Below are 10837 nucleotides of genomic sequence, written 5' to 3'. Positions count from 1 at the left end.
TTCCCTCACTCTACTCCCTCCTTAATATTTTAGAAGACTGAACTTTCAGGAAAGATATTTTTAAATTCTATGGTTTACTTGTGTTGCTCATAGCACTTCCACCGTTGTTACCTGTAAACAAACAAAACACATCAGCATGCAACAGATGATGGCTTTGGTTTTCCAGGTCTTTTGCTCTATGGACTAGTTCTGCATGTGATTTTTCTCTTAGGACCTTGTGTGCCCAATGGAGCGACCCATTAGCAAACTGGCTCTGCCAGCCTTTCCTTCACCTCTGTCACATAGGAGTAAGCCTTGACACAGTCCAATTTTGCTTTAGAAAGCAAAAATTCAAGTCTCTGCATCCCAGCCTGTAGTTAGTGACTGGTATGCTGGTTTGTTATTTTTAGAAAGCTTTTCTTTTCTTTTCTTTTTAGCTTCTTTTTTAGCCACAGACACCTGTTTTTAACCTGAATAGTTGATCAGTTACTGTTAAGTGAGGTTGCCAGACCAAGAATTGGTCACCTTTTGAAAACTAGTAGGATAAGGTTCTTTCTGCCAGAAAGGGAAGGAAGAATGGCTCATTGCTAGTTTTCACGATCAAAGACTTCCTGGAATTTTATAAATACCAGGAAGTGATAGTCTACCCACATACTCTGAATTATGGATTTCTGGAAAACAAGTAGAAAGTAGTAATAAGTAAATCTGTTACTTGAACCATCATCTGGGTGTCTGACTTTTTAAAAAAATACATTTTTATTGGATTCACAGAGGAAGGGAGAGGGAGAGAAAGATAGAAACGTTAGTGATGAGAGAGAATCATTGATTGGCTGCCTTCTGCACATCCCCTGTGGCAGCGGTTCTCAACCTGTGGGTTGCGACCCCTTTGGTGGTTGAACGACCCTTTCACAGGGGTCGCCTAAGACCATCCTGCATATCAGATATTTACATTACAATTCACAACAGTAGCAACATTACAGTTATGAAGTAGCAACGAAAATAATTTTATGGTTGGGTCACAACATGAGGAACTGTATTTAAAGGGCCAGAAGGTTGAGAACCACTGCCCTATGGGGATCAAGCCCAAAACCTGGGCAAGTGCCCTTGACCGGAATTGGACCCAGGACCCTTCAGTCCAAAGGCCATTTCTCTATCCATTAAGCCAAACCAGCTAGCACTGACTTTTTTATTTGTTGCCTTCTCTGACATCATATTAAGTGTATTATTCTTTCTGAAGATGCCCTTTGTTCTTCCCAGACATTCCAGCTGCAGCTTCTGTCTCCTAGCAGCAGCGTTGTCCCAGCATTTAATACGGGGACCATCACACAAGTCATTAAAGTTCTGAACCCACAGAAGGTGAGTAGCACATTTGAAGACAATATCTGAGAAAGGTGTAAGCATAGTTCTTGAAATAAAATTCTGCTTTGTTTCTCTGGAGTTTTTTGACTCACAGTCATAAGAAATCTGTGAAAATGTCTCATCTAACCTTGTTCTTTTGAAGATAATAAACAGAGCCCAGACACATTAGATGATTTAGTGGCATCTTATAAAATGCAGCTTTAAAAAAATTCTCTGTTTAGATGTTTAAAGGTCTAGTTTTTGCAGGAGTGGGGAAGCTTAGATATTCTAACCTTTACACAAGTTGCAGTCGGTGGTAAGAGCATTTGTTGAACCAAAAATCCGTATGTCGTGTAATTGTTAAGGATGCATAGCAAAAGTGGAGACATTTTAATTAAGCAGCCAAATGGAAAAATAGCTTCTGAAACTAAAATTAAGCAATACTTTTATTATATCTTTTCAAAGAAGTAGATTGCCTCCACTTAATACTAGTCAATTGGCTAGTTTTCAGTTTTTAGAAATGATTCAGGGAATTCCTTCCTTTGAAAGATTTCTGGTAGTGCCTCGTAAATACCAGTATGATTTCATCCTCTTGTAACACTTGTCTTTTCTCTGCTAGTCACTGTATTTTGAGTATTTACCTGTAGCACAATTAGAAATTCCTTTGACAATCTGATACATAGAATAAAAATTTTCTTAATGCACTAATATTTGAAATCTGCCACATAAAGTGAAAAGTACTTATAATAGAGTTCTCTTAAAACTACTGCTGTTACCTATAAGTTAACTCTTTCTGTTTTTTTCCCCCTTCTTTATGCCTTAAGTGTATTTGTGAACAAGTTTATGTTCACATTTATGATAGGTTTTTTTTTTTAAAAATATATTTTATTGATTTTTTACAGAGAGGAAGGGAGAGAGACAGAGTTAGAAACATCGATGAGAGAGAAACATCGATCAGCTGCCTCCTGCACATCTCCCACTGGGGATGTGCCCGCAACCCAGGCACATGCCCCCGACCAGAATCGAACCCAGGACCCCCCAGTCCGCAAGCCGACGCTCTATCCATTGAGCCAAACCGGTTTCGGCACGATAGGTTTTATATTATGTCTGAATGTAGAGTATAAGATGAGTATATGTTTGCATCGTTTTTCTAGAAACTTACATATAAGAGTTGAATCTTTTTGAAAAGCACTCAGCAAATGTTACCGTGAAAATGCTCTTGCGTGGTTCTGTCCTGTTATGCAGTTCTAGGATCAAAGCCAGCGATGTGTTCTGGAGACGCCTGACTGCATGAGGTTGCTTCTGTGGCTGATAGCTAGAGTACTAGGTGGTTTTTGCTGCTGCTCTTTGCCTATAGTATGTAATTTTTAATTTTTTAAAAATATATTTTTATTGATTTTGGAGAGAGAAGAAGTGGGAGAGAAAAAGAGAGAGAGAAGCAGACAGACATCAGTGATGAGAAATATCCATTGGCTGCCTCCTGCAAACCCCCTTCTGGGGATTGAGCCTGCAATCCAGGCATGTGCCCTGACTGGGAATTGAGCCTGTGACCCTCCTGGTGCATGAGATGATGTTCAACCAACTGAACCACACCAGCTGGGTGCCTGTGTGTCATTTTTAAGAGACAACTTTGCTTTAAAATAATTTTGTTTTCTCTAAGATTAAAAGTGTATTTGTGGCCCTAACCGGTTTGGCTCAGTGGATAGAGCGCCAGCCTACAGACTAAAGGGTCTCAGGTTTGATTCCATTCAAGGGCATGTACCTTGGTTGCAGACACATCCCCAGTGGCGGTGGGGTGTGCAGGAAGCAGCTGATCGATGTTTCTCTCTCATCGATGTTTCTAACTATCTCTCTTCCTTCCTCTCTATAAAACAATAAAATATATATTTTTTAAAAAAGTGTATTTGTGGACTGGAAAAATTCTAGAGATTTCATTTCATTGCATAATTGTGATTCTCTTTTCTTCTCATAGCAACAGCTACGAATGCGGATCAAGCTCACATATAATCACAAGGGCTCAGCAATGCAAGATCTAGCAGAAGTGAATAACTTTCCCCCTCAGTCCTGGCAATGAGGGTCCGGCACCATTCTCATTCTTACCCCACTCAATCAAAGGAACTCTGGGAAGGAGGTTGTGATTGCTGGCAAGTCCCCCCCAACTGTACCATGGGCACGAGGAGCTGAAGAGAACTGTTGAGGAGGATTTTCCTAAAGTAATTGCTGACCTTGAAGCATTGTTAAAGACTAATCTCCTCTCCTCCACCGTTGAGGCCGGCTGCTTCTGGAGGCTAGTTTGCACTCTTCCTCCTCTTCCCTTTTTCTGCACTTCTCTACCCCTCCCACATTAACAGCCAGAATCAACATTCCCTGGGCCCCTGAGGAAAAAGCAGCTGGTCTGGAGGAAAGGACTGGAATCCATGGCAAGAAAACACTCACACTGTCTCTGCAGCAGAGTTGCCCCTTCTTTCTACTGTGTTTCTCTGTGGACGGCAAGGTGGGGATTTATTCCTCGCTAGCTGGTCACCATCAGGCGCTTTTTACATCTGGCATTCAGAATGGAAATGTCACCATGGACATTGGGGAGACCTGCCTTTTCTACTGGTTCCCCCAATGTTTGAAAGGCAATAGGCTCCTGGTGGCCTTTTCTGTGCTTTGCTGTATTCACACAGACACACACATGTATGTATGCTTGTTACCAAGAACTGGTCAGACTTTGAAAGGTTATTTGTAAACACTGGACAGATGCAGTTAAAAAGAGCTTTTGTTGAGATTTGGCATGAAGGATATGGTGCTCTATTTGTAATAGAAACTTCCAAGGCTCTTCCAGCTCCCCTTTCTTTCTCCCTTCTTGAGCTGTAGTAATGAATACTCTCCATGATTTTCAAAATTGATTCCCCTTAAAGTGCAAGGTGGACAACTTCTAAAAGATATTATATATAAGTAGTTATTAATGCCCCTATTCCCACCACAAATTTTAAAATTTCTCTTAAGCCTATAACTTGCCTGATGAACTATGGTAAATGGGTGGAAAGAGGAGTTTACCACTTTTAAAGATTAGACTCTCTACCAAAAGCACCTTTGCCCATAGGAAGAGTTGAGTATCAGACTCATCCTAGAGCATATTGGAGTCATCCTCCATTACTCCAAATGTCCCTTTTTATTTCCTGAGCCTGGCTTGGACCTTGGCATTCCGTTTGAATTCCTTCTTCTAACTGGAACATTTGTGTTGTATCTGTAACACTGGCACTGAAATAAAGACCACACGGTTAAAGAAATCTTTCCTATATTGTACTTTATGGTGTTGGAATGAAGCCTTGTAGCTTCCTTGTCCCCTATGTCAGAGGAATGGACACCATAGGGTAGGGATATCCTTTCCTGAGTCTGAGAAGTTGGTCTCTTGAGAGAGGCCAGTCTCATGAACATCTGCATCAAAGACTTGAGATCTGGAGCTTTTTAAAAACTAGGAAGAGTGCCGGATGCTTTTTAGAAAGGACCCTTGCGATTTCAAACCTTAGCACTCAGTTGCGGGAATAGGTAGGGCGATTCTCCTGTGGCCCATGTTGAATGTACTGTGTACGTTCAGGTGCACAGGTGCCATGTCTGGTATACTAAAGAAGAAAGGAAAAGTCAGGCCCACCTTGCTCTTAAAATGTTGGTAATCATTACTGTATTGAGTACAGTATAATGACTACCTTGGCATTGGTCTTAATCCTGGGTACAAAGGTCCATTTCCCCTCCATTTCACCAAGCCTTTACTTCAGATCTTCAGTGTCTTGTCAAATCTAGCTCTGTATCAGATGCTAGACTATATCTTACATTTGACAAACTAGAGTTGAAATAAAGGCTCCAAAGGGGAAACTTGGAGGTTTTACTAATATATAAGAGCAAGATTTGCTAAAATTTAACTCCCCTGGGTAAATGGTTGACTGAGTCAAGAACAGGATATTATCTTGTGCGTAGTTTTCAGTAAAGTAAGTGTGGACTAGTATGTATTTTAGACAACTGCTCTGCCTGTGCAATGAAAAATAGCCTTTAAAGGTTTCTTTGCAGACTGATTTCATTGGATGGACACTTAATGCTGTGAAACACGATAGGATTAACACAAAGTTGGCGGATTTCTTGACTAGAATTTGTCTAACATTCCTCTTTGTGGTAGAGGCTTTATTTTCTCTCTCATGTTTATCGTTAACCAGCTCAAGCTTCTTTAGTTGAATGGAGTTGAATTTCAGAACTCTGCTGAAGACCATGTTCTAAGGCAGTGCTAGCTAAGGAGCTGGAAAGGGTCTGCTCTTGTAACAGCATCTCCTTGGGTGATCACAGTTTTAAGGTAGAGCGTGGTATGATCATCCATAGCTTTGTCTAGGAGGAATAAAAATCATGGCCTTAACACAAAGGGTGCCGTGTAGCATATGAAGTGATTTCACAGCATGAACCGAGCACCGGACTGAAGGACTAGAGGTCAGATGACTGCCTAGGATACTGATGGTTGTGAAGACTGTTTCAAATGATCGGATCTTTGAAAGCTTCAGTGTGCCTTAGTTTCTAGGATTGGAACTAGTTCTCCCTCACTTGGCCTTGCTGCTAAAAGGAGAAATCTCTTAATTGCTATGAATACTTAAACATTTCAGTAATTTATTTCAAGAGTGATTTCCGTGGCTGTTTTAATAACTTCAGGGTGATAGCAGTGAGCCTACACACACTTACTTGGACAATTTCACATGCACTTTTACCTCATTTCTTCCTCTTCTAGAGTAGTTTGTGTCCTAGCTCCTCCCAACCCTCCCCCGCCTCCCCAGTAATACTAAGGGAGAATTCATCTAAGTTATCTTAAAAAACAGTAGGGAGGGTGCTCTGACCGAGAAACTTCTCCCATAATGCTCCGGTGCTGTTATCTTGAGGTGACTTGGACAGTCATGGAATGTTTTACGCTGTGTATGGTGACCATCTATTCATTTTCAGGTCTTTCTCATTTAAAGAAACATTCCTCAGTGTAACACTTGGGAGGGGATTCTTTCCTCTTGCTAGGTTAAAGATGTCCATACCTCTTGTTAGTCCCCTTCATATAAAAAAACAGGCTTTGAAAACTGTCCAGCACTAACGGTTTGAGTAATTCTATCTATATAACATGCCTTCTATTTTTATGTTCTTCTAGAAGTTGGCAGTGAAGGGATACTGTTTTTGAGATTCAACATCATTATCTTCTGCATTGGAAAATTTCGGGGCCATGAGAACTAAAGGAAAGCGATTGAATGTGTATATATTTTTTTCTAGTGAATGTATTTTATCCACATTGTCCTAAACTGAGAGCTGGAGAGTAAAAAGTGGATATTCAAAAACTGGTTGGTGGAGAGGTGGTACACGTTCTCATGTGCTGGGGAGCGGGAAGGATCACCGAAGGGAAGACTGCTCAGAACGTGTTGACGTTTAAAACACTCTGACCAGCTTTGGCTCAGGAGGGTGGGGCTGCTTGTAGAACTGGAAGCGAATAACTTTTTCAAGCAATAGCAGTGAGTGGGTCCCACCTACGGGTTCTAGGACCAGGAACATTAAACAGAAGAAAATGCTGAAGCAGCGTATACAGTTGCTTCATGAACTTCCACGAGGCCGGTTCTGGCTTCGGGATGGAGCATTGGAGTTTATTTGTTTTTGTTTTTGGAACCTGCTGTTGCGCTTTGTGTGTTTTGTTTTTGTTTTCTATTTGGGGGCCTCGTGGGAAAGAGCTTCTGAACTCTTTCCTCTGTGAACTCCCACTGTGTCCCTGTAAAGTCCCTTTTCTTTCAAAATATTGTAAGTTACATTTTCATTAAGCCCCATCACATCTTCTTTACTGTAAAAATATTAAAGGCTGTTTCCAAGTGGGACAGCTAATGAAGTTCTAATTATTGCAGACATATTTTTGAGATGTAAAAAAAAATTTAAAATTAAATGATAAGCCTTAGAGGCGAGTGAGGAATAAAATGGATGTAAACATTTACATGGGATGCATTAGAATTCTGCTGTGTGTATTGTCTTTTGGTTGAAACAAATTATGAACAGTGACTAATAATAAAAAAGTCAATACTCAATGATTTAAAATTTGCTTTCTCGCTTCTTACAAGTAGATTAGAGAAACCTTGGATGAATTCCTATTCCAGAACTTTGAGCTAAACTTGTTGACCTGTTGATGTTCCTTTTATACATAAATCTCACCAAGAGAGGAATTTGAACGATTAAAACAAAACATACTTCTAGTTGTAGACAGTGAAAAGTGTAATTGGAAATTTTAGCTAGATGATTACATCCATGCTTATCTTCTATACAAAGGAGAATTCTCACACAAAGCAAAGAAATCATATTAAGTGAAATATGTATGAGGGGTAGTCATAGGGCTTTGGTTACAATTTGTGAATTGTTCAAGTATACCTGTGACTGGGAAGAGGAAAATGAATTTTACTTCCTGATCCATTTTATACACACTCTTCCATAAAAGTGAGAGTGGTTGGATTCAAAGCTTTAGCTTTTCTATTACTCAGATGATTCCTAACAGCCCCCTGATTGAGGAGAAAGATGTAGTCCATAAATTATCTAGTTTATGCAGAAGTGCCCTTTGGCACTGTTTGATAAGGGACATTTCTATAATCTTTACTATGTGGCTTAATATCTTTGTTCCCAATATTAAATTTTGTTAACAACTTCATCTACATGTAAGTAAATGAAAATATAAAAGCTACAATAGAAAAGTTTAGCAAGTAATAGATTCTAGATATTTACTTAAAAATATAATAAGTTGAAAAAGAAAAAAACAAAAATGTAATGAGTTGTGTTCCAGTTTGAACTTCAGTCTAGAAAGACCACATTAATTTTTACCACTTTCAAGGGTTTTCCATGCTATTTTCTCCCCTAGTTCAATTTTCCCATGTTCCAAAAGTATAAAAATGCTCAAGTAAGAAATTTCTTCAAACCTTGAAGCCAGGTAAATAGTGTCTGCTTGTTTATTTGGAACTAAAATAAGGAATATGTAGCCTGATCGAAGCTAGGAAGAGGCAAGGAAGAATGGATGCTACTCAGTCTCAGAGGGAACATGGCCTTGCTGACACCCTGAATTCAGGTTCTAGCTTCAAGAACTATCAGAGAATAGGCCCTGGCCAAATAGCTCAGTTAGTCAGAGCATCATCCTGAAATGCCATGGTTGTGGGTTTGATCCCCCGTCAGGGCATATACAAGAATCAACCAATGAATGCACAAATAAGTGGAACAATAAATTGATGTTTCTCTCTCTAAAAAAAGAAAAAGGAATATCTAAGTCTGCTCAACCTGTGATAGAATAACAAGGGTTTTAGGCCTAAAGGTGACTTTGTAATCATTGAAAGAGTGGGGACAACCTATGAATAAGCCAATGTAGTTGGCTTATGGTTCTTCTATAAAAATCTGATAGATATGAACTTTCCCCTTCTTTAGATATTCTTTCCATTTTGTAGTGAGGATTAGGAAAAGCCCCTGAGATTAAAGTGTGTAGGTGTGTCCCCAGGTGGAGAGAGCGGTATGCACAGCTGCTTATAGGAAGGATAGGATACAGAGAGGAAAGAGTCTAATGACTTCTTTCCCTTGGTTTGATCCAAACAGTGATTTTTGTAACAATGAACCTGCAGTGAGGGCAGATGGATTTTTGCACCAAAAAATCCCAGAGGAATTTATTCTTAGGGTTAGTCTTAGCTGTTGACCATTTCCAGAAATTGTAGTTACATAACCCTTGGCATACATAATGCACATGGCCTTGAACTGGGGAGAACATGCATATGTGACCTTTGAAACAGTATAAAACATTAATGGCAGTATATGATTTGAAGACAGAATCAACTGGTTGTCGCTACTTACTGAACTGGATCTTAAATCATGGAGACCTTTAAAGGGAGCTGCATCATAAATTATCTCCATGCAGTATCTGGGCTGGTAGCTTTAATCCCCGCCCCCCCCCCCCCTTTGACAGAAGTACTACTATTGTTTAAAAAAAGTACTAAATATATAACTTAGGCATATGCTTGTATTTTGAATTGATGTGTTAGCCCATTATCATCCCATTAATTAAAAAAACAACAGTCATCTACCGCTGATCTTGCCCAGCCTGAACGCAAATGCTGGTCCTTAGGATTTCCTTCCCTTTCCGGTAGGTGGCCTGCTCATGAGATCTGGAAAAGGTAATGCATAATACACCAAGAAACAGGCTTTTAGACACACTGATCCTGAGCCACATTTTTATTCTTTCTACTGCTTGTTTGTCCTTGGTCAGGTCCATTTTTGTCTCCATATTGGTGCCTATTCTTACTACCAACGAGTGTTCTTGCTAGAAGTTACCCAGTAAGCACTGAAATAGAAATCCAACTACTTTGAGTAGCTTTCTTCAAACTAATTTTCAAAGTAGCGGGAAAACCCCAGAGGTAGACAACCTAAAAGCTTTATTCACCTTACACCAAGACACAGAGACAAAGAATTTTTCATTATGAGACAAAGAAATGAAGATGACTGGAGACTGAGTTTTTGTATATACAAGGTAACTCACGTAGTGACCAAATTTACAGAAGAAACAATCCATACACGTCAGAATCTTTCCAAGAGTCAAATTTTGTCTGGGGATTTAAAGTATCTCTAAGTGCATACCTATCACAGTACTATTGTAGGTCACAGACTCTTTTGTTCTAAGCCTGCAATTAAAGCATAGTTGGTCTGGACTCAGCAAGCTGAAGCAATGGCTAATAGGTGATACCATCTTTACCGATTATTCAAAGCTCAAGAAATTATTTTTTTGCAAGTTGCCTGGAGATTCATCAACACCTTTGTAGGGGGAATACCTAAAAATCCAGAAAGCTCGGTTTCCTAGGAAAATTTGGAACAGAATTAACAAGAATACTCCGAGGAACGGAGTGAATCTTAAATTTGGAAATTCACATTTTTAATGGCTACTATGAACCCTTACTATGTGCTAATAAGCATGGCTGCATCATTCACAAAATCTTCATAATAACTGCTAGGCAGGTATTTGTTTCACTGCTTCATAACGAAAGTCTGAGATCAAGTAACTTGCACAAGGGTATTCACTTAATAGGAGGTAGAGTGGAGACTTGGAATCAAGCTTTCTGATTCCAAATTTGGCCCACTGGCCGGCCACAAAACTACCACCAAATGCGGGAACAAGAAGAAAATAAACTTTTAAAGATTTTCTGAACCATCTTTGCCAACAATTAAGTGGCTCCCAGATATATATGACAGCTTGAGACTGAGAACCGAATTCTGATGTTAATACATAAGGAGAAAGGGAATTACAATGTGGCTGGGAGGTGAGTTAATATTTTGGACACAGGGCTGGATCGAATGTGCTGAATGTCGCATCTCCGATAAGGAAAAGAAAGGTCCTCGCCGAGGTGAGTCTTCTCAACAATTCGTTCAATTGGAAAGAGAGGACACAAGTTCCAAGAGCCACCTCTGCGGAGAGCAGCGTCCTGTCACCACTGACACCTGCCCTTTGTCCAGCCGGCACTCGGGAGGC

At 39.9% G+C, this 10837-nt stretch overlaps 1 protein-coding gene across 2 annotated transcripts in view; it reads left to right on the top strand.

Annotated features, from left to right (window-relative positions):
- AP1G1 (adaptor related protein complex 1 gamma 1 subunit) overlaps positions 1-4915 on the top strand; it is a 75923-nt gene extending 71008 nt beyond the window's left edge. Inside the window, exons 23-24 of one of the 2 annotated variants that reach the window (XM_006755790.2) lie at positions 1237-1335; positions 3290-4915. In XM_006755790.2, the coding sequence (XP_006755853.1) occupies positions 1237-1335; positions 3290-3391 (201 nt within the window). In that variant the 3' untranslated portion in view covers positions 3392-4915. The remainder of the gene's footprint in view (positions 1-1236; positions 1336-3289) is intronic. The other variant, XM_006755791.2, reaches the window with a different exon arrangement.
- Positions 4916-10837: the final 5922 nt, after the last annotated feature.

This window comes from Myotis davidii, unplaced genomic scaffold (assembly GCF_000327345.1).
Source record: "Myotis davidii unplaced genomic scaffold, ASM32734v1 scaffold453, whole genome shotgun sequence".
NCBI lineage: Eukaryota > Metazoa > Chordata > Mammalia > Chiroptera > Vespertilionidae > Myotis > Myotis davidii.
Note: the sequence above shows the minus strand (reverse complement) of the source record. Positions and strands in the feature narration are given on the sequence as shown.